The sequence below is a fragment of the Sorex araneus genome, chromosome X (genome assembly GCF_027595985.1).
Source record: "Sorex araneus isolate mSorAra2 chromosome X, mSorAra2.pri, whole genome shotgun sequence".
Taxonomy (NCBI): domain Eukaryota; kingdom Metazoa; phylum Chordata; class Mammalia; order Eulipotyphla; family Soricidae; genus Sorex; species Sorex araneus.
In genome coordinates, this window is record NC_073313.1 from 193,616,174 (window position 1) to 193,640,787 (window position 24,614).

The window sequence follows — 24,614 nt, forward strand, 5'->3', positions numbered from 1 at the left end:
GTGCTTGAAAGGGGTCACATTTAGCTACAGTGCTCACACATGTGGTCAAGGTGTTCACCAGGGGCTGGACACTTTAGTCACCATGTTTACACCAGTGCTGAGGGCTTACACTCACAGCTGCAACACATGCACCTCTTTAGCTGTGGTGCTTGAACACAGCTGGCTTGTACTTAATATCACATATGCTATTGTGGTATGTTCCAGAGAGGGTTCCAGATAACAAACCTTTCAGGACTTAATCTGGTGCATTTGTATGTGCACTGGGAGTCAATCTGATGGTCTTAAGCTTGAAAGAAAGGTACTTGTAGCCATGAGCAATCCTTGTAGCCATGAGCAATCTGGCCCAATAATTCCTTATATTGAAAACTAAAGTGGTACTCAATACCCATCAGATAAGGGGTTGATATCAATGGTATATAAAGCACTGGTTGAACTCTACAAGAAGAAAACATCCAACCCCATCAAAAAATGGGGCGAAGAAATGAACAGAAACTTTACCAAGGAAGAGATACGAATGGCCAAAAGGCACATGAAAAAGTGCTCTACATCACTAATCATCAGAGAGATGCAGATCAAAACAACCATGAGATACCACCTCACACCACAGAGACTAGCACACATCCAAAAGAACAAAAGCAACCGCTGTTGGAGAGGATGTGGGGAGAAAGGGACCCTTCTACACTGCTGGTGGGAATGCCGACTAGTTCAGCCCTTTTGGAAAACAATATGGACGATTCTCAAAAAATTAGATATTGAGCTCCCATTTGATCCAGCAATACCACTGCTGGGAATATATCCCAGAGAAGCCAGAAAGTATAGTCGAAATGACATCTGCACTTATATGTTCATCGCAGCACTGTTTACAATAGCCAGAATCTGGAAAAAACCCAAGTGCCCTAGAACAGATGACTGGTTGAAGAAACTTTGGTACATCTATACAATGGAATACTATGCAGCTGTTAGAAAGAATGAGGTCATGACGTTTGCATATAAGTGGATCAGCATGGAAAATATCATGCTAAGTGAAATGAGTCAGAAAGAGAGAGACAGACATAGAAAGATTGCACTCATCTGTGGAATATAGAATAATAGACTATAAGACTAACACCCAAGAATAGTAGAAATAAGTACCAGGAGGTTGTCTCCATGGCTTGGAGGCTGGTCTCTCATTCTGGGCAACTCAGAGAAGGGAACACCAAGTAAAATGTGGTTGGAGGTCATGTGGGGGAAGGGTGATGCGGGCCGAATATAGACTAGAGACTGAACACAATGGCCACTCAACATCTTTACTGCAAACCACAACACCTAATCAGAGAGAGAGAGAACAAAAGGGAATACCCTGCCATAGTGGCAGTGTGGGGTGGGGGGAGACGGGACTGGGGAGGGGGGGAGGGATGTTGGGTTTATTGGTGGTGGAGAATGGGCACTGGTGAAGGGATGGGTTATCGAACTTTGTATGGGGAAACATGAGCACAAAAATGTATAAACCTGTAACTGTACCCTCACGTTGACTCACTAATTAAAAATAAACTATTAATTAAAAACTAATAATAAAGTACAATTTATATAATATAAAAAAAAACTAAAGTGGTACCATGCCCAAAGCTTCAAATAAATTATCTCATGTAATTCTCACAGTGTATTACAAGGATGACAGAATCAGAACTTATAGGAGCTGGAATTGTAGTACAGCAAGTAGAGCATTTGCCTTGCATGGGCACAACATGGATTTAATTGCTGGCATCCCATAGGGACTCCTGAAGCCTATCAGGAATTATCCCTGAGCACAGAGCCAGAAAGAAGCCCTGAGCACCTACAGGTATGGTCCACAAAACAAACAAAAATACATAAGGTAAGCAAATATTTTTATATAGTCATAAGATCAGGAAAAATTATATGAAGATTTTGATAATCTGGCAAAGAACAGTAACAGTCACACTTGAAAAATTTTTTTGTAGGGCTTACAGAATATTTCATTAGAAATCAGAGAAATTGGGGCTGAAAAGATAGTACAGCAGATTGGGGGCTTGCTTGCATGTTGCTAACCTGGGTTTGATCCCTGACATTCCATATGGTTACCCAAATCCTGTCAGTAGTGATCCCTGAGTGCTGAAACAGAAGTAAGCCCTGAACATCAATAGATATTGCCTCAAACCAAAAACCAAAACCAAGCAAACTTATAAAGAAATGATGTAGTAGAGAAGCGAAGACAGTCTCTGTGAACTTCTGGATGGGGATTCAGACGCTGAATCCCCAATCCAGGGATTGTGAGACTGCTGGCTATCTATGGCTGTGATGAACTTGAATAAAGACAAGTAACAGAACTATTTCAAACCTATTGTGCAAACTAAATAAAAAAATATGTAATATACTAACAGAGTGTTTGATATATATATACATACATATACACACACACACATATATGTATATGTATATATATAATTTCCAATGTTAGAAATGCCAGTATGGATAGAAGGGCAATCACAATCTATCACTGACAGAAACAAACTTAAGCATTATGAGAAAGCAATTTGGTAACCAGAGCTTTATAACTATTTCTATCCTTTGACTAGGCTGTATCACTTTCAAACTTTATCAGAAGAGGCAACCCCGAACTTTGTATGAGGGAAGTATAAGCACAAAAGTGTATAAATCTGTAACTGTACCCTCACAGTGATTCTCTAATTAAAAATAAATAAATTATAAAAAATAATAATAATAAAGTAGAATAAAATAAAAAAAATATAAGCAAAAATTATACACAATGATATTTGTTGCAACAACTTGGTTGCAATATTGTATGTATCAAGAAATATTGCACAACCACTTAAAATGTTTATGCAGGAGACAGGAAGATAGCTCATTGATCAGGAACACATGCTAAAAGCCCAAGTTTGAAACTTTAGTACCTCATTGCTCTCTGACTGTGGTCCTGAAAGACCTTAAGTATTGTGAGATGGCCCTGGTGGTCTGAGTGGCTTGAGCAGCTCTGAATTCTTGGACCCTAGCATCAAACCCTGCAGTCAAATTGTCTAAATATTGCCAGAATGTCCGCTGGGACTTCTGAGCACTGCTTGAGAGGTCCTACCCCACAGAAAGCTTCTAGAGTATATATGTTTATGGCACAAGAAACTCATCACTAAAATGGAGTGAGCAAGGTCATGTGGATCAAACTGCAGACTTGAGCCTTAGAGATACTACTTACAGGTTGTGTGACACAGGGTAACTCCTTTTGATAAATTATTAGAAGCTTTGCTCATGATTGTCTGGAATTTGTACCTGTTCGTATTTGTGAGTCAGTGGTGTAGCCATATACCTAATACAGATTCAACAGAACTGAAAACAAGATTTAAGAGTCAACCACTGAAGCTTTGTAATGTGACTGTCAAGTTGACAGAGAGGAATGGTATGGGGGTTGAAATGGGGAGGAAATCTGGAGATGCTGGAGGAGGGAAGTTGACACTGGTGGAGGGAGTGGTGTTGAAAATTTATTAGAAGTTTTGCTCATGATTGTTTGGGATTTGTACCTGTAATAAATATTTATGTAGTAAATGCTTCTAATAAATGTTTATGCCTAAAATGCAACTATCTGTAACTTTGTAAATCATGGCTCTTTAATAAAAATTACTTAAAAAAATAAACTATTTGCAATATAATTCTAAGTGAGAAAAAAAGCACTATAGTGTGTACACACACACACACACACACACACAGACACTAAACCCTTCTCTATATAGAAACAAAAAATAAATTAAAGCCCATGAAAAAAAAAGAAAAATGCCCAAATATTGTGGTTTCCTAAATAGGATTCAAGTATGGTTTGAAACTCACTCATAAATCAGCTAACTGACTCTACTTAAATTTGCAGCACTGAAACAGGCTAGGATACCAAATTTAGTCTAAGCTATGTTAAACTAAAGAGAACAGATTAGGCTAGATAGAGTGGAACAGAAAGAAAATATTAGTGTGTATAAATTTTAAGGGTAAGTGGTGTTTTCTGAAACTCTTGTTTTAATTCAACATTATATACATGTGCGTGTGTGTGTGTGTGTGTGTGTGTGTGTGTGTGTGTGTGTGTGTGTGTGTATAATTGGGGATTGGACTCAGGTCAGTCACATGAGAGGCAAGTACCCTACCTGCTATACTATCTCTCTGGACCCTCAATTTATTTATATTTATTTATCTATGCACCAGATAGTGACCTACCTGTATTTCTGTGAGGCATGGTTAAAAGTTTTGGAGCTAGGGATGTGGGGGTGGCGGGAGGAGAAGAGAGCAGAGGAGAGGAGAGGAGAGGAGGGGAAGGGAGGGGAGGGGAGGGGAGGGGAGGGGAGGAGAGGGGAGCAGAGGGGAGGGGAGGGAAGAGGAGAGGGAGAAACAGAGGGAGGGAGAGAGGGAGAGGGCGCGCTCATGAGTGATGGTCCAACCCTAGGTACTGAATGATTGCCTCCCTAAAACCACTGGGTCCAGCCCTGGTGGCACCCTGCAGGTCCTCAATGCTGGGCTAACATCACCGGTAAGTGGACTCTGGGTCCACAAGCACTACTGGGGAAGCCCCTGTCAAAATAAGAAATTTAAAGCTGCTAGCCTAAGTATAAATGGGATCAGGGAAAGTAAGATACTTTTCTTTATTGTAATCACTCCTATATAACTCACAAATTTTCTATTTTGGGTGGTGGGGGAGAAGTTTTGGACCACACCCGGTGGTATACAAGGCTTACTCCTGGCTTTGTGCTCAGAGGTCACTTCTAGTAGTGGTTGGAGGACCATATAAAGTGTCAGGGAATGAATATGGCTCAGCCATAAGAAAAGCAAACACTTTACCTCCTGTACTAGCTCCCTGACCCACAAGTTTTCTATAAACAAGTATTATTTTGTTTGTTAATTTGTATGCAATTATGTATGATTCAGAGTTCTTTTAGCCATAAACAATGAACAAAGTAACACTGTATCAGGGATATCAGTTAATTTCTGTCTAGTATTTATTTTTCACTTTGATTTTAATGTTAATTTCTTAATCTTTGCCCTTTGTACAAAAGGTTGCTAGTATTCAGCAAGTATAGAGGATCATGATATAACAATAGGACAACTATTGTTAATATAAAACCATAGCTTTTCATTTAGTTCTTAGGGAAAAATGATCAATTGACCAATTTTGCACTTTTTTTGCCTCAGGAGACAGGAGTTGACAGCTCCTGATAACCCTTGAATGCTGAGCAATGCACTTTTCTCTGCAAAATATATAAAACTTACTTGATGATTATATATCACTGTGAAATTAGTGCTATGGAGACTGAGACTTCTGTTAATAAAAACATAGAATATACCTAAAGACTGCAAAATCTGGTTGCTGTTCTTTCTTTTCCTCTTAGAGTTATTGAGATATAATTCATATGATGTGATTCACCCATAAGGCATATATTCCATGGTTTTAATGTGTTTGCAGAGTTATGAAACCATCAGCTGCAATCAATTTTAGAACATTTTCACCACACCCCCCAAAACCTGAAACCCTGTACTCTTTAACTCTCATCCCCAGTGCTTCCATCCTTAGTCTCTGGCAACCACTTACATACTCATATAATAGGACCTTGTTCTTAATCCAGTGATTTATGGAAACCTTGGGTACTCCACAGAGCTATCTGGAGTACTGATTCATAAACACTTACATTTGTTGGTAGTTTCAGCCACCGACCAACCAGTAGTGGGTTAAAGTTACTGTACGTTAGCTCTCGATTATCCGTCCATCTGTTTATCCTTTCATAAGCTGTCCAGCGCAAACCAATCCATAAAGTTGTTTCCATACCGGGAAGTAAGTGTGTAATAAAATCTTTCGGAAAGATATTTTTAAAAACATTGGGTTAGAATATTGCATGAGACTCAAATGTTCATTGATGAAAACTACTAATTTCAACACTAACAATCAAATTACACCCTCTACTATACAGTTATCCCCTTTGTCCCAGTTTATCCACTCCCTTTTTCTCTTCCCTTCTGCTAATCACCAGTTGGTATTACAGTTTAAAAGTTAACTTTGTATGCAGTTTATATATTATTTTCTCTATACAGCACATGAGAGTGAAAATAAAGATGTTTTGAAAGCACTGAGTTATTAAAATTAAGGATTTATTAAAAATGTCACTGAATACATACATTTTGCTTTTCTACCAAGATTGCATTTTTCTACTCTGTACTAAGTAGTTTAATAACGTTATTTCTATGTCAATTTTACACAAGTGCCCCCAACCAACGTGGCCTCTAGACCAGAATAAAACATGTTTCCCAAATGACGCTGCTACCTTGCTCTGTCTGGCTCAACACTGAAGGAAGGGTCCCACCATAGGACTGGCAAACATCACTTGCTTGAGTAAATGTCAAAGTCTTGGGTTTGATCTTTAGAAAACACTGCAAACAAAGAACACACATTAAGTTTAATATTGCAACACAAAAAAGTTTACAACTTTGTTGGAGTTTATTAGTATGTGACATGGAGAGAGTTACTGGTGCCCGCTTGAGTAAATTGACGAACAACAGGATGACGATGATACAGTGATGCGACATGGAAATTTACACAGTAGTACCACGTGAATATAGGTCTATTCTCTCAAATAACTAAAGACTGGTTGTCAAATTATTTTTTATAGTATATGTTAAATAGTCCACAGAAAGTCAAATGACTTTACCCATAAAGTTAGATAAAGGCAGCATTTTGTTGTTGTTGTTTGTTTTTTAAAAAGTTTCCTTACTGGGAACCTTAGACCGTGTGGTGGTCAGGATCATCTTAGCACATACTTGTTGCACCAAGGAATAAGTTTAGGATCTCATACTTATCCTGGGTACATTCTAAGCCAGTGAGTCAGCTTCTGTGCCATTTCTTGCTGGAAATTCCTTTTTGTTTATTTTCAGTCACACCCAGTAGTGCTCATGTATTACTTCTTTCTTAAGGGATCACTTCTGGTAAGGTTCAGGGGACCATATGGGATGCTGGGGATCAAACCTAAGTCTCTTTCATGCAAGGCAAGTGCTCTCCCTGCTATACTATTGCTCTGGCTCTTGTTTTTCCTTTTTCAAAATATTGTTGACGTTAAATGACTTAGATGTTATGCCTTTTGTAATGGAACTTTACAGTAGAGGTTTTTTAGACATATCCTTTCCTTTATCTGGTACAAAGACATTATGATACTTGCAAAGTAATCCCAGTCTAGTAATCTTTAATGAGACAGAGAGAGAACAGCATTTTCCAAGTCTATTTTATCATAAACCACTCTTTGGAGAAAAGATCAGTGATTAACACCTGCTGGCATATGTGCAGCTTCCAAAAATAATTTTGGAAATGCTGATCGAATAGGTGGGTACTATTTATTTTTCTGATGAGAGTAAATATATTAGCCAGGAAATACATGCAATGAAGGTATCCTGACTACTTAATGTAGTAAAGCTTACTAATAAATCATCTCCGGTGGACCTTAAGTGTTATCACCAATAGAATAGAATATAGCAACAATAGAATATAGTATAATTTAATTTTATATTATATATCATATAGCAACAATCGAATAAGAACAAAGGCAATAGAAACAGAGAACATGAGAACTGAGTTTCAGTAAGAAGACTGCTACTGGGGGATGGTGAGGAAGGGAATAAGACAGGAAAGGGAACACTAAAGCAATACGCATGAGATCCTATCAGTAACAGTATTATAAACAACAGATCCGAAAAGAGTAAGAGAAAACAGGTACCTGCCACAGAGCCAGGCACAGCGGATGGGAGGGAAACTGGGGACATTGGTGGAGGGAAGTGGATAGTGGTGAATGAATTGGTGTTGGAACAGAACACTGTATGCCTAAAACTCATGAATAACTGTAACTCAGAGTGGCTCAAAAATTTTTATTTTTAAAATTTTTTTTAAAGAACATATTGCTCTAAAAACATTTATACATGGCTAACATGAAGTTAACTTGGTTTCTGGCAATGTAGGGAATCAGGCGAGAAACTGAAATGTGTGTAGAATCTATCGTCGTGAAGTTTATCTGATGGGCTGCAATTCTGTCACAGGTCATACAGTCATAATGAAAGCAACTATTATTTGCACAATGTAGCAACTCTCTTTGTACCTTATTTTGAAAAGGAATCCAATCACCAGAGCATTTTATTTTAGCTGCAGAATCCGGACTATACTTCTCTAATGAGGAAACATTATATTTTTCACAGATGAAGGGTAACTTGGTACCACAGTCTGTTAGTTTATTTAAATCTGAAAAATTAAAAGCAGGATTACTGAGATGATATTTCTTAATTCAGCACATTCTGAAAACAACCCAGTAGTAAAGAAATCCACTTTAAATCAATATTTCCCAAGTGGTTCAAATTTATTCATTTTTATCATGGTCACTTTTCTCTTCTATTATCATTCACATTAGTAGGTTTATAGCATAACAATATTACAAAAATGCACACATTTGTTCTAATGACCAGTTATCTCCATTTCTGATGGCAGGAAATGGGAAGAGAGCTGAAGGAGAAGGCTAACAAGGAGTTGAATTACATTTTTTTTTCTTTTTGGGTCACACCTGGCGATGCACAGGGGTTACTACTGGCTCTGCACTCAGGAATTACCCTGGCGCTGCTCAGGGGACCATATGGGATGCTGGGAATCGAACCCAGGTCGGCTGCGTGCAAGGCAAACACCCTACCCGCTGTGCTATTGCTCCAGCCATTGAATTACATTTTGAGTTACTGCCTGTTTCTTTGTAAATAAGTCTCTATGCTTATCAATTATGAAAATGCTAAGTTTATTTTTAAGTAACCACTTTAGGATAAAGGAAGTACAAATTTCCCAGTAGAGCCCCTATACTTGCATTTGGAATTTAACTATCAATAGCAATAAATCAGAGCAAGATGAAGCTATCAAACATATAATCAAAAGAAAAACAAGATTAAGCTAGTAACTGAATCGGAAATTCACTATTGCATAATCAACATGAAAGATTTGGAATTAAGTTTACCACTAAGCCAGGACTTGGCAGCTATGGATAAGCACTCCTCTCCAAATATTGAATGAAAGTGATGCCATGGATAGCGTGAGCTGAAAGATAATGAGAGATGTGACAACTCATAAAGTAGTTACATTTTACTTTGCACCATAATTTTAACTCAAAATATAGTGTTAGGCCATTATTTTACACCAATATTTTTCTTAATGTCAATATGCAAAGGGACTTGGTTTTTAAAGTTTATGTAGCTCATAGAGATTTATGTTCAAGACTCATTATAAACTGTAATCTATTTGGCAGGGGAATTTTCTTTGGGGAGGAGGGCCACACCCTGTGGTGCTCAGAGGTTACTCCTGACTCTGTATTCAGGAATCATTCCTTTTGATGCGCAGTGAACTATATGGGATGCTGGGGATTTAACCCTGGTCAGCTGTGTGCAAGGCAAATGCCCTATGGCAGTACTATCTTTCTTTCCCAAAGCAAGGGAACTAAAAGTGTTTCTCTTATATGCTGACTTTGCAAAAGTAGAATCCGTGATGTCACCTACTAGAGGAAACGATGATCTATGGACTGTTCAATCGTTCTCAACCACCACCTCTGTTCTTCACCAGATATCTAAAAAACAAAACAAACACCCATTCTTATGTGTGCTGAATTTTTCAGGAGAGTTTTGATTTAAATATCTCCCACTAATTCACTAAAATGTCCTGCCATTCCATTACTGCAATCTCCAATTTATACAAACCAGATACTTTCACTGAAATAGTAGACTGAAAACTTTTGCATATTCGCAGACCCCATTTTGTATACAGAAAATACAACTGCTGTAATTATGGGCATACATTAATCATACATAGTGTCTTATTGAAACAAATTAAAAAATATATTTTTTCTTCAAAAAGTTATTTTGCAGTTAGTTATCAATAGAAAACTAAAGTTAACAATAAATTCATAGAATACATATCTATGCTAAAAGAATATACTATCTATGCTAACTTTTTAAACAGATCTGCATATTTTTTCTTGACTGTTTTAAACATTAAGCAATTATATTTAACTTTCCTAACACAAAATGATGAATCTAAATGTTGCGAGGCAAATTTCACCTTAGAGGAACACATACTTTTGCAGACTTTATAAAAGATTTACAACATTTTAACACAGCAAATATAAAAATAAAAAATTTTAAAATAAGTTCTTTTAAATTACATTTGCTATTTTGTTTTTGATGGCTTTGAGATCTGTAAAAGATGTTAAGGTAGCCAGAGAGCTATGATTGCCAGCACAATACAGGACAGCTTCTTCATAGTTTAATTGAGGCTCAGCAACAAACCAATATTCACTCCCTTCTATTATAACTGGAGGTCCATGAATTCCAGCACGCTCTAAAGAAAAGAAGAGTATCAGAATTACAACCCTGCGTCCAAACTGCATCCTCTAAGCATGGATTAATGTTTAAGACTATTTATAAATAATAATCTATTTAGATGACTAACTCTAGCAAGGGGAGGGCTGCCTGAAAGAACCAAGGATTCCTAAATCATGCTTTCATACATAAAGACAAATTTAGCCTCATAGTCTCATCACATACCAACTAATCACCTCTGCCCAGGGAGATTTCATTTCACTAAAGAAATGACAGAAAAATCCTGGATGTAGGCTGGGCTCCAATAATTAACTGAATGCATTGTTGAAAGGTAAAAGTAGCTTTGACTAAATTTTAATGTTCTTTACTCACCTGGATTGTACCAGTCTGGTGTTTTAGGAGTTTGACCTGTAATAAGGAAGAAAACAAGTGGCTTAAGGGCAGACTCTAAGTGGGCCTTTAACGTAACTCAAAACAACCTAAGCATTGCTAAGTTTGTCTATTTCTGGTCAAACCATTTCTTTTCCTTTTACAATGACTTCATTTTGAATTTTGTTGACTCATGCTAAAGTGGCCTCAGTCAGATAGTTAAACATTAGTAAAATATTACTAGTTGTTATCTACCTCATAGCATAGAAGTCTTAAGTAATATTGCAAATGCTATATAGAAACATGCACCAAAGTAACAATCACTGTAGTATGAATTTACTCAAGGATGATTTCAAGCACTATAATGGAATTCTCAAATAACTGTTCTATGGACCTGCATGGGTAGAGTTTACTGAATCACCAGGACATTATTGGAAATTATATCTCAATGATATCAAAATGATACCTTTTGAGAAGTCAGAGACAAAATTGGCAGGAAAATAATAAAAAATCACCTAGGAGTTCTGAATATAGAAAGAGGAAGTATGATACCTCCCCCAAGATTACAGGCTTTGAGGCTGGCTATGTGAGTGCCTGCATGCTCCTGCTTGCTTAACTTTATGAGTCTCCACTTTTTAGTCTATAAAAAATGACACTCTAATACCTAACACACAAAGGCAGTGTAGTGATCAAAGATCATCCCTAGGAAACACCTGCAAGTTCCATGCACAGCATTTCCTCTTGGGATGCTGTTTCTCCACCTACTCATGTTAGTTGTCCACAGAACACTATTTTTGAAATTAAACACTTAATTTAATTAACTTTAGGAATTACAGAGTAAAACATTGTTCTAAATGTTGCTATCACATCAGGGTCTAATGCACAGGAAAGACAGTACTCAGAGGTCTACCTATGTATCCAACATCTTTAGTTGCTTTTTGTAAGCAAGTTCTCTACATAACAAAATCTTCATCAACAATGTTTAAATAAGTTAAAACTTTAGATTCTTAGAATTGAGACAACAATAGAGTGGGTTAGGTGCTTGCCTTGCATGAAGGCTACCTGACCCAGATTTGATTCTGAAACGACATATGATCCTCTAAGCATGGCTAGTTTTCCAAGAGTAAGTAACCTTTCAGGTGTGCCCCTCTCCAAAAAAAAGCTTTAGAATCTTCTCAAATACTGGATGATGTCAAATATTGGAAACTGCCTTTTCATCCTTCTCTCCTTCCCTTCCTTCTTTCCCCCTCCTCTCTTCTCTTCCCTCCCTCCCTCCCTCCCTCCCTCCCTCCCTTCCTCCCTGCCTTCCTGGCTTCCTCCCTTCCATTGTCTTCCCTTCCTCCTTTCCCTCCCTTATCAGCAGCCATTAGAGCTTATTGCTAACTCTGGAATCACTCCTGGCAAGACTTGGGTGACTATATGGAGTGCCAAGGATCAAACCTGAATCAGACATGTGTAAGGTAAATGCTCATGCCTGCTGCATTATCTCTCCAGCCATATAACTTCTAAATTCCTTTAAATTGGTGAGAGAAACAGAATTCAAGGTGTTTTTTAAACACATGATTACAAATACATATTATGTACAAGGCAGCAAGTTAAGTAATATTTAAAATTTTGTGAAATAGCATTATAAGTAATTCCCCCAAATACATTTTTATGAAGCTATATGGCTCAGTAAAGCACTTTCCTTGCATGTGGAGGGTCTGGGTTTGATCACTAGACCAAAACACAGACAAAAATGACAACAAAATATTTTATGAGCCTTTCATTGGCATTGCTTCCTCAGCTGAAATATTTTTAAAGTATATATATTTGTAATAGTTAGGGTTACTAAATATGTTTAGGTTATTAAAAATCTTTTTACAGTTAGAGTTAGCTGAATCCAGTATTTATCAAAAGGCATGAGCCAGAGAAAAGACTTGATGATCTAGATAATTAAAGATAAATACTTCTTAAAAACAAAACAAAACAAATGAATACAGAACATTATAGTGGACTTCGACTGTTCTATAATCAGAAAACACCTAACTAGGTGAATGTGTCATATTGTACCTTAGGGGCTATCAAAGGGGAGTTAACAAAGCATTCCAATCTTGGATCAGGCAATAGTTGATTACTTCAAGTAATTGCAAATAGCCTGAGATGGTAAATTCCTTAGCTTCTAATTTTGTTTCTTCATGGACAGGAAGAAAGTACAATTATTTAGAATATTTTTCATTTAGTTGACTAACTGGCTTATCTTTTCTAAGTAGCCAATGCTCTTCTGTTTTGTTTGAAATAAAAATAAATGATCTATGTCTAACCTCTTGACACCACACACACATAGACAACAAATGCACAGAAAAGAAAAGAAACCAGAAAACCACACACTCTTTGTAATACTTCCTTGGTGCTACTGGTCTGTCATATCAAAAGTTGCCCTGATGTAAACTCCTGGATCCACCCACCACTCAAACAGGAGGTAAGTGGCAGCTACCATTGAGAAACACTGTGGCGGGAACAATGCTGCTGCTGCATCCTAGCAAATGCTGAGGAGCAGTGAGAGCATCCCAGTGTTTCTAATCAGAGACATTGTTCAAACTTAATATCAGCAGTTCTGGAGTTTGCTGAAAATTCCATTTGTAGAGTGAGTGTCAAATTTTTGATTTCTTTATTTTCCCCACAGAGGTAACATGTCAGCAAGCAAGCCTTAAAGACTTCATTCTGCACCACACAAATATTTCTCTTCTGGGCTAGAAAGGTAGTACAGTGGGTAAGGCACTTGCTTTGCTTGTGACTGACCCAGGTTTGATCTGGGGCTTCTCACGGATCCCTAAGCACAGAGCCAGAAATAAGCCCTGGGCACAGCCAGGAGTGACCTCAAAACTAAAATAAAAAACAAAAATAAAATGTATTTCTTCTAATTTCTCACATCCCCCTTTCATGGCTCTTTTTCTATCTCCCAACAAGGGAAGACATCCTTCAGCATCCTGTGTTTGAAGCTGAGCCAGACCCAGTATGAATGCAGGAGAGGAAGAGCAAACAGGTCCTAAAGGAACCCTCCTGAAGCTTATCATACTGAATATCAGCCCCTCCTCTCACCCTGGAGAACAGCCCACACTGGGACGGCTGAAAAGATTTCCTGAACCTTATCAGACTTGATCTTCTTACTGACCCACTTTTTTTTTTTTTTTTTGCTTTTTGGGTCACACCCGGCTATGCACAGGGGTTACTCCTGGCTCTGCACTTAGGAATTACTCCTGGCGCTGCTCAGGGGACCATACGGGATGCTGGGAATCAAACCCGGGTCAGCCACGTGTAAGGCAAACACCCTACCCACTGTGCTATTCCTCCAGCCCCTCTTACTGACCCACTTTTTGTAATTTTCTGCAAACACACCTTTACCTATATAAGCCACTAACCCAGACTGAGAGCAAAATGGCTTTCTGGGACTAGTAGACCGTCTTCTTATATTATGAGCACAAGAATAAACCTATTTTTCTCACATTAACCTGTACTCTTGAACATTGGCCTTCCAAGTGACAGGCACGAAAACTTGGGTTTAATATCCACAACAAAGGGTGCTTGGGAGCCACACCCTGCAGAACTCGAGAGGGGAGGCATGCACATGCTAGAAACGTGCTCGGCACTTGAACCATATCCCCAGCATCCTTCAAATTTGATTTCTTGACTCTTGCATCATTCTTACCAAACTTGTATTTCTTTATTTCTCTTAATTTTCCATAAAATCAAAATGTTTCCTTCTGCTCTCTATTTTTCAGTTAAGTATCTTTTATTTCAAGAACAAATCTCTCCAAGTTAGATTTTATTTTCTATACAAATTCTTCCAAGATAAAAGAGAAAAGCACCAATGTCAATAAGCCATTCTTCTTAAATATTTTTTAATTTTTTAAATTTTACATATAATTTTATTGAATCACTGTGAGATAGTTACAAGCTTTCATGTTTGGGTTACAATGATGCTAAGTGAAATGGGTCAGAAAGAGAGGGACAGATGTAGAAGGACTGCACTCATTTGTGGAGGATACAATAAGCCATTCTTGATACTTATCCCAACCCTGTCTGGTCTCTGAAGACTTCTGGGGTGGCCCCACCCATGGTAAACAGAGGAGCTGGAATTCGAAATGGCTGGGCCTTGGCACTAGCCAGAATTCGAGTCCAGCTTCCAGCTAGCTCTCCTGGACCCAAATAACACCCGTCTCTCATGTCTGAACTTGACAGGCTGCTGAGCATCCTGTCTCAAACTAAGAATGCAAACAGCCACTGATATTGACTATGGACTCAGTCCATGCACCCTGGTCCTGCTTGAGTCTCAGGAGAAAACTCTCCTGCGACCTGCTGAGACTAGATCCAGGCTGTAACTGAAGCTTTGTGTAAGCTTAATTTCAGGCAGACAGCAATTACCATCAGGGTGGCTGGTGTCATTGACTCTCTATAGTTGAGCTTTTGTAACTGAGGAATCCTAGTGGGGTCACATGACTGAGTGTAGATACTGCAAAACTGCTGGCAATGATAAAGGTTTTCAAACATACATTCCAAAATTAACTCAAACTCAATTGATAATGAATCCTAGGTATTTGGTTGCATTCATCTGTTTGAAATTTTTTAATTTTGGGGGTGAAAAGAGGACACAAGTGGAAACAGTTTAAGAAGCCCTGCTCTATAGTATCAAAATCCTTGTTTCCTGCTTCTCCAGGTTCTACCCGGTAGACTGGGTTTTTGGATCCCACCTAGTACTGTCTTTTGGGCTCCAGACATCCTGTGTAATGATGAAACTTCATTCTCTCACAGAATAACTCAAAGTCCAACATCCAAGGAAAACACCCTAAACCAATACTTTGCAATCTTCGACTTTAACTTAGGACTGTTACATCAAAACTAGGAAGCAAACATGTTCAACCTAATCAATAGATGAAAACATATAGCACCAAACATATGGAGAAAACAGAAGAATTCACTCAATTGATAGATCAAGACAAGATCCTGGAGAAAACACCTAATATAAAAGAAGCAAGTAAATGATTTTAAAAACAATTCATAGCAATATCATAATAGTGTAAAATAAGAAGTAATAGTTGGATTAAAGAACAAAACAGAGGTGCTCAATAGTCAACTTAATGAAGCTGAGGATTAAATCTGAAATCTGGAGTAGAAGATAGTAGAAAGCATCCAAAATGACCAAAAAAGAAAAAAAAAGATCTGAAAATGAAGAGAGCATAAAAGATTTATGGGAGGAATAGTATCAAGAGGAATGACATGACATGAATTCTAGGAAAGAGGAAAAGGAGTATCAATGTTATTTGATGAAATAGTAGCTGAAAATCCCCCAACTTGGGGGAAAAAACACATTTCCAGAGCCAGTTAGCTCAAATAATTCCAAACAAGATAGGGTCAATGGATGAAAGTCAAAAAATATATATAATTAAGTGACAAAAATGAAAGCCAAAAGGAAAGATAAAATTATAATCAAAAAATAAGCCAAGACTCACTTTTTTTTTTTGGTTTTTTTTTTTTTTTGGTTTTTGGGTCACACCTGGCGATGCACAGGGGTCACTCCTGGCTCATGCACTCAGGCATTACTCCTGGCGGTGCTCGGGGGACCATATGGGATGCTGGGATTCGAACCCAGGTTGGCCGAGTGCAAGGCAAATGCCCTACCCGCTGTGCTTTTTGCTCCAGCCCCAAGACTCACTTATAATGGAAGTTCCATAAGGCTTTTAGTACATTTCTCAGGAGAAATCATACAATATATTCAAAATATATTTAAAGTATGAAATCAAAATGATCTCTAGACAAGAATTCTCTGTCCAGTTAGATTTTTACTCAGATTTGAAGAATCAATAAGAAGCTTTTTTATAGGGGCTGGAGTGATAGTATAGCAGGTAGCACATTTGGCTTGCATGCAGATGACCTGGATTTGATCCCTGGCACCCCATATCAGGAATGATTCCTGAGTGCAGAGCCAGGAGTAAGCCCTTAGCAATTCTGGGTGGTGACACCTCCCCTAAGCAGTTTTATACAAACAATAGATAAAGTTCATCTACCAGATCAGTCTTACAAAGAATTAATAAAAAGACTTCTACAAATGAAAAAAAGATTGATAAGTAGCATAATGCCTAAAAGAAATGCTAAGGGGTGGGGATGGCACAAGGAGAGGAGAGCAACAATCGGGATTTATGAACTTGAAATTACCTTTCTTCAATTTAAAATAGATATAACTTTAGAAACCTATAACTAAGCTATAGGACAACCTGTAAACAAAACTACTTAGAGCAAATAAAACAAAAGAGAAAATGAAACAAAAAAATTTCAAAAAAGGATAGATATCAAAATAAGGAAAGAGGACAGGAGAACAAAAGAATAGAGACAAAATACAAACCTAGAAAACACCTAGAAAAACGTCAATGAATTCTTTTTCTACTGTTATGGGGGTCACACTTGATGGTGCTCAGAGATTAACCCACCTAGAGGTACAGGGAAGGAGTTTCTAGGGTCTAAACTGCAATGCCATATGCTCTACCATCTGAGTCACATTCTTGACCCAATAAATACGTCTATACCAACAATTTCCCTAAGCATGAATGACCTGAACCAAAAATTTAAAAAAGCATAGAATGACTGGATAGATTAGAAAAAAATCCAATTTTCAAGACATTTAGGAGATACACTTGAGCTCTAAAGATAAACATAATTTCAATGCAAAAGGTTAAAACATAATCCTACAAGCAAATGGTAACCTAAAAAAGGGAAAAGATCATAATATTAGATAGAAAAAAATTCTTCAAGCTAAAAACTGAAGAAAATGTGGATTTGAGTTATGGTGATATGCAGGGCAGTGTTTCTTAATCAAGAGGTCACAGGTAAAATCACATAAAAGGAGGCTGGAGCACCAAACTAGGGGAACAACAGTACAGCAGAGAGCCACAGGAAGGAAATAAGGTTGGTCAGAAAAGGTTGAGAACACTGGATATTCCTTGTATATACATGACTCTGGTTCAACCCTGTCACTGCAAAGTCCCATGAGCAGCACAGAGTATAGTCCTGACAGTCACCAAGTACTGCTAGGTATAACCCTGGTGATATGTGGGTCAGATTAGCCAAGGAATATTGTAAGTGGGTTCTGGACCCCAAGAACCACCTTCCCATACACATAACAAAAAAGAAAGAGAGATGGACCTTATCTCCTACTACTGGAATAAAAAATAAACATACTGCACATTTTATAGAAAGAAATCAATGGTATAGAAATAAAAACCAGAAATAAATCCATACATCAACGGACAGTGAATTTACATGAAGGAACCAATTATGTATAAAATGGGGAAAGTCTCTTCATCAAATGGTGTTGGGAAAACTTGATAGTCATAGAAAAAAAGAAAAAACTATACCGTTCTTTCACACCATATAAAAAAATTCAAAATCAATTAAACAGTTTGGTATAAGGATTTCTTCAGGATTTAGAAATCTATTTCTTTTCCTCAATGAAGTTATTAAATTTTTTCTCATTTAAAATATATTTTCAGGGGCCGGAGCAATAGCATAGCGGGTAGGGCGTTCTCCTTGCAAGCGGCCGACCCGGGTTCGATCCCCGGCATCCCATATGGTCCCCCAAGCACTGCCAGGAGTAATTCCTGAGTGCAAAGCCAGGAGTAACCCCTGAGCATCGCTGGGTGTGACCCAAAAAGCAAAATATATATATATATATATATATATATATATATATATATATATATATTTTTTTTTTTTTTTCAAATGGCTTAAAAGGAAAGTTAATCTTCTACTAGGGTTAGGAGCCAGGCAGGATGGCACTTGGTATAGTTACCACATCTTCATAGGCACTTAGAAATTATAATTAAAAAGTTCTCTAAGGCATTCTTGGATCAGTATTCATAATGTTAACGTAAGAAAATTACAGAAAAGAAGTAATTACCACTTACCTTTTGGAATCTGGCATACCCATTCAAGTTTTGTGTCACAAGCAAAAGGTCTTAAATAAATATATTCTCTGTCATGATAGAAATACCTGCTTCTTCGCCATGGCCAATGAACAGCCTAAAGGAGGAAGATTACAGAAAATTCTGTAGTTGATACACTCCTGTAAAGTATTAAACTATAATCCCTGTGGTCTTTCCCTCTATTTTAGCTCTAACACCTACGATAGCCTTTAATGAAGGAATAGTGTTTAAGTAGTATGCATATTCAATGGAACATATAATGGAAATATAAAGCAATGTTTATCTCCAAATGCAACTTATTAAGTTTTAACTACTTTTGTTGCTACAAAATTGTAGAATCTAAATTACATTTAAGTTTGAGACACATCAAGAGCATTTTTTTTAAAAAGGGGGGGGGGACACAAAAGAGCACATTATATAATTCAGAGGTTTCTGAACACCAGCATACAATTAAAGCTGATTTGTGAAAATGTGACATAAAAATCTGGAACTAGGGGTCAGGCTCCTTCTTTAGGGTTCTGCAATTCTAGAATTCTGCCTTCTGCGAGTATGGTCCAAGATGGCTCACTATAAAATACAGACTTAGTAAGCAAGGCAGAACAAAATAATAGGATGTGACATGGGACAGAAGACCAGTGCCACAAAAGCAAGGCATGTTGAGTTTTGCCATTTGCCCTCAAGATGAGTCATCTTCAACCCTAACTTGGTTTATGTAAAAGACCTTTGATAATATAATGTCATTCTATGAAAAATACACAGATTCCTTAACCTGGCGTCAATATAATGTCATAACTTTGTTTTCAGCCACAGCACCAATTGAAACTGCATTATCAATCTTCTTTCTGCCTCCCTCCTTTGTTCCCTCCCTTCTACTCCCACTTTGTTCTATGCTATCTCTTCTCATCATTCCCCAGTTTGAAGGCCAGGGATCACAAGCAAAGGCTTATCTTACCCAGGCCCACTCTATCCATCCTTCAATGCCCAGTGTCTTTTGGAAATAGGAATCACAGAACTCTCTTTTGTGAGTTTTTTTGTGGCCCTCCACAGACTCATGGAGCCTACTTCTACATAATAGTAAGAACTGTCTTTCTTGAATATAAACCTGTTGCCTAACTGCACACAAGCTAGGTTTATTTTTGAAATATGTGGATTTTTATTTTCTTTTCAGGTCACACCCGGCGATGCACAGGAGTCACTCCTGGTTTGTGCACTCAGAAATTACTCCTGGCGGTGCTCAGGGGACCACATGGGATGCTGGGAACTGAATCCGGGTCAGCCGCGTGCAAGGCAAACACCCTACCCGCTGTGCTATCGCTCCAGCCCCAAAATATGTGGATTTTTTTAACATTGTACTGACCTTGACAGCAGCACAGTCTCTGATATCATAATCCTGCTGCAATTCATTTGGCATGGTAACAGTAGATACCTTAAATGATAAAGAAAAGCTTGAGAATATAAAACTGATATATAAGTATTTAGTTTAGATATAATTTAGGCAGTTTTAATCATTAAAATGTAGTCATATGCCACAGAATAAAACTATTTCAACATATTTATGTTACTTTTTTAAAATCAAGATGCTAAACTGAAAGAGAAAATGCTTTGTCTTTGATTTCCAAAGGAGGCCATAGTTTAGGATGATAAAGCTATCACCATAATAATTTCTTAACTGGAGTCAAAGAGAATATGGAGCTTGCAAGGGACTTTCTATTTTTATATGTATTGAAATGCTAGTTTTTTTTGTGAACTAATTTCAGAGATGCTCTAATTTGAAAATTAAAATGAGAAATTTTACATTTAGAAAAAATACAAAATGAATTGACAACGATAATGTGAAACATTTCATATTTGACCATAATTAATTCCTATGAGTTTTACATAAAATCTATCTATAGGATAATTTAAACATTTGAGATAGTATTTTAAAAGTTACCTTAAACATTTTCCACCTTTTTTTTTTCTTTTTGGGTCACACCTGGCTATGCACAGGAGTTACTCCTGTCTCTTCTCTCAGGAATCACCCCTAGTGGTGCTCAAGGGACCATATGGGATGCTGGGAATCGAACCTGTATCGACTGCATGCAATGCAAATACCCTACCTGCTGTACTATTGCTGCAGCCCCATAAACACTTTTTTTTTTTTTTTTGCTAACAAGGATACTTTCTTTTCCATTACACATTTTAGATAATAAAATTAGTTTCTGACCAAAATAAGGAAAAAGGCATAAACTCATAAATTATCATTATCTGTATATTTTTAAGTACATATAGAATCCAATTATGTAATTTTTAAAAATTAATTAAAATATTTACTAATTTATCATGATTTATAAAGCTGTTGATAACAATTTCTGGCACTCATTTTTGAAATGCCTATTTTTTTTTTGGCTTTTTGGGTCACACCCGGCAATAGACAGGGGTTACTCCTGACTCTGCACTAAGGACTTATCCTTGGTGGTGCTCAGGGGACCATATGGGATGCTGGGAATTGAACCCGGGTTGGCCGCATGCAAGGCAAATGCCCTACCCACTATGCTATCGCTCCAGCTGCTTATGTTTTTTTTTAAAAAAATAGAAATGGTGTCAATAACTTGGTTTTCCCCTACGTAGACATGTGAGTCTATTTTCATTTCCATAAAGAAAAATCTATGTAATTTTTAATAGTTGTGTGTCATGTGGCTATATTACTTAATAATTAACTTATTAATTATTGAAACAAATAATTCTTCCATATTATTCCATACAAAAAAGATTCAAACTTACAGGTGTATAATCACTCCATTGCCATGATCCTTGTAAATCTGGGCTCCTTTTATTCAAACCTATCCACATCCAACGCTGGTCACTATGTGAAAAGAAAATGTTAAATGGGCTTACGTATCAATGAATGCAGGATTTTCTTTTCATAAAAAGAACAAAGTGTTAAAAATATTTTTGAGCATGGCACTTGGATAAAATTTAAGCATTTGCATGTAAAATTCTCAAGACTCCCACTCTTGTTGTGAGGACACTGGTGGACAATGTGGTACCTGAGCTCAAACCTGGAGTTTCAGCTGCAAAGCCTGTGCACCAGAACTTTAATCTATCTCCTCAGTTTGACTTCTGATATGAAATCAAGCCCTAGATAAAAATAGTGTATAAATTTTAAGTTAATATTTTAGGAAGTGCTGGGAATTAAACTCAGGGCCTCTATATGTACGGCATGATCTATAGAGCCACATCCCTGACATGTTATTTCTCTATCACTTTGTTTGTTTGTTTGTTTGTTTTTGCCACACCTGGCAGTGTTCAGGGATCACTCCTGGTGGTGTTCAGGGAACCATGAGGGTCTTGGGGATTGAACCCATGTTGGCCACATGCACATGCCTTGCCTCCTCTATATTGCTCTGATCCCTGTTTTCTTATATAAATGGCAGAAACTATTCTGCTTTAAATGTATCACTGTATCACTGTCATCCCGTTGTTCATCTTGTTGTTACTGGAGTGGGCACCAGTAACATCTCCATTCGTCCCTGTCACATTCAGGGTCAGGGGAATGAGGCTTTAAATGTAAGAGGGGCATGCCCTGGAATACAACTCAGAGCTCCAGGCAGCGGAACCATTCTATTGTTTTGTTTGCCAGAAAGTGCACCCTGTATGGTCTCCTGTCTAAGTTGGAAATATTATGCATGTGCAGGACTATTGAGTATTTTACAAACAGTAGCAAAAAAAAAAATTAAATTAAATTAAAAAAAAAGTAAATGTAAGAGGGGGAAAAATAGCATACGATTATTATGAAACTTTTCCTACAGAACATTAATATTAGGCAATGGCTTCAAATACAAGAAAACACAATAATAGTTACATTTTTATTAAACAAAATTTAAAAAAATAATTCCCGCTATCCATCAAATTAATAGTAAACAAGTATTGTAGCATTTTAAAAATTGAAACAGCATGGGTTATGCCATAGAAATATAATTAAGTTATAATAATTAATTGATTAGCTGATAATATTTAATACTCATAATCATGATACTTTTACGTACAAATAATTGAGTTAAGCAAAATACTGAAAAAGTGAAGCACAAGACCTAACATCTAATCATAAGGGGCAAATAAATTATTAAGGAAGAACAAATATACATAGATATACATCTATATGTATACATACATGAAAATGTGTATATACAAAAAATATAAAGCATTTTGAAAAACATCAAATGATATAAATTTTGTGTGCATCTTTTTAGTGATTTATGATACGCATAATATGGTTTCCTATTTACATAATTCCAAGCCACACTCATCACCAGTTTAAATTTTGAGCATTACAAAAATTTCAGATGAGGAGAGAGAATTGTGGACTATAAGAAGCCAGTGAATGTTTGTGAGATTGGTAGGAAAGTCTTCAAAGGATGGTTAATGCTTCTTTAGAGCCATAACCTGAGTATTTAACATGTACTATTATTCAGACTGCATCCAGGAGAGAGAATAGGCATTTTAAGAAAGAACGGGGGCTGGAGCGATAGCACAGCGGGTAGGGCGTTTGCCTTGCACGAGGCCGACCCGGGTTCGATTCCCAGAATCCCATATGGTCCCCTGAGCACAGCCAGGGGTAATTCCTGAGTGCAGAGCCAGGAGTGACCCCTGAGCATCGCGCTGGGTGTGACCCAAAAAGAAAAAAAAAAAAAAAGAAAGAACATATCCACAAACCTATAGGCAAGACATACATTTAAATGCTCCCTTCTCCTCAGTTAAACCTAAGCTCTATTCAAGAATATATTTCCAATATAAGTAAATGACAAAAACCATAAAAAAGTTTTCTTTAACCTCACTTGTAAAATACTTGCCCAAAAGTATAACACCATAGGTCTTTATAGACTATCTTCCTTAAAACTTAATTTTCTACCAGCTTTGTGATCAGAATAAAGGTTACAAATTATATATTCAAACACAATACACACATAAATGTTTTATGTTTGTAAATGCAACAGATATTAGAGAAAAGATAATATCCAAATATAAAATTAACCCTTATCCCAATACTTAGAGGGATGTATAACATATAGAAATATGCAGCTTTAAGACTACTGGGAAGTATTGAAATAATTTTTAGTACATTATAGACTAAAGTAAGCTTAATCTTAAATTAATTTCTCACTTTAAGATAAAAATCATTGCTTTTTTTATCTTTTGTTCAGCATTCCCTGCTTCCTATCAAGAAGTACTTTTTCATCTCTTTAGGCCTCAAGCTTTTCAATCTTATAACAACTGTGCCCCTTTCACTTTTTATTGCTATTTCGTTTTCTTGCATAAAGAAAGATCACCGATTTGTATACTTAAATACAATGAAAACAATTAAGTCCAACTGAGTTTAGTAGCTCTGAGAGAAATTTACATTTGTGTTTCCCAACTAATTTGAGCTATTTTTACAGGATCCCAAATATCAGACTTCCCAATGCTTAATCACAGGGTGTAGATAATTGCCATACAGAATATAACTAAAGTCATGGATAAAATAAAGAGGAGCTGAAACTTGTTCCCTTATATTTACTTCATGGGAGAGCCTGTGTTGGATATCATTGGTTTGTCCTTTCCCCCTTGCCACTAGGAGCTTAGGTTTATCAGTCACACCCATCAAAGTGCTCCCGAGTCACTCCCATTCCTTTGTTTATCTGTAACCACTTCTACCAGTTTATCTGCTCTTCCTCTAATCAAACTCTGTTAATTGGTAAGGTCAGAACTCCCTAGGACACTGAATATTATAATATTGTCTTTCTCTCCTCTTTATGCCTTTTGAATAATTTACTTTAAAGCTATGTCTTTTTTGTATAGACACAAGAAGACAATATTATGTTTTTGTAACTTGGGACTTAATTGGCCTCGAATATTATTCCCTCCCGGGCATCTGCTTTCTCCACTTAAGCCTCAGTTGCCCTCAGTTCCTAG

General features: G+C 37.1%; 1 protein-coding gene across 2 annotated transcripts in view; it reads right to left on the reverse strand.

Annotated features, from left to right (window-relative positions):
* The window catches only part of LY75 (lymphocyte antigen 75), a 150,027-nt gene that overhangs the window by 86,611 nt on the left and 38,802 nt on the right, over positions 1 to 24,614 (reverse strand). For both annotated transcript variants that reach the window (XM_055123154.1, XM_055123153.1), the window contains exons 14-23: positions 21,447 to 21,528; positions 20,041 to 20,109; positions 18,666 to 18,780; positions 10,732 to 10,767; positions 10,203 to 10,378; positions 9,541 to 9,608; positions 9,006 to 9,085; positions 8,115 to 8,254; positions 6,300 to 6,405; positions 5,670 to 5,830 (exon numbers count right to left, since the gene is read on the reverse strand). In XM_055123154.1, coding sequence (XP_054979129.1) covers positions 5,670 to 5,830; positions 6,300 to 6,405; positions 8,115 to 8,254; positions 9,006 to 9,085; positions 9,541 to 9,608; positions 10,203 to 10,378; positions 10,732 to 10,767; positions 18,666 to 18,780; positions 20,041 to 20,109; positions 21,447 to 21,528 — 1,033 coding nt within the window. The remainder of the gene's footprint in view (positions 1 to 5,669; positions 5,831 to 6,299; positions 6,406 to 8,114; positions 8,255 to 9,005; positions 9,086 to 9,540; positions 9,609 to 10,202; positions 10,379 to 10,731; positions 10,768 to 18,665; positions 18,781 to 20,040; positions 20,110 to 21,446; positions 21,529 to 24,614) is intronic.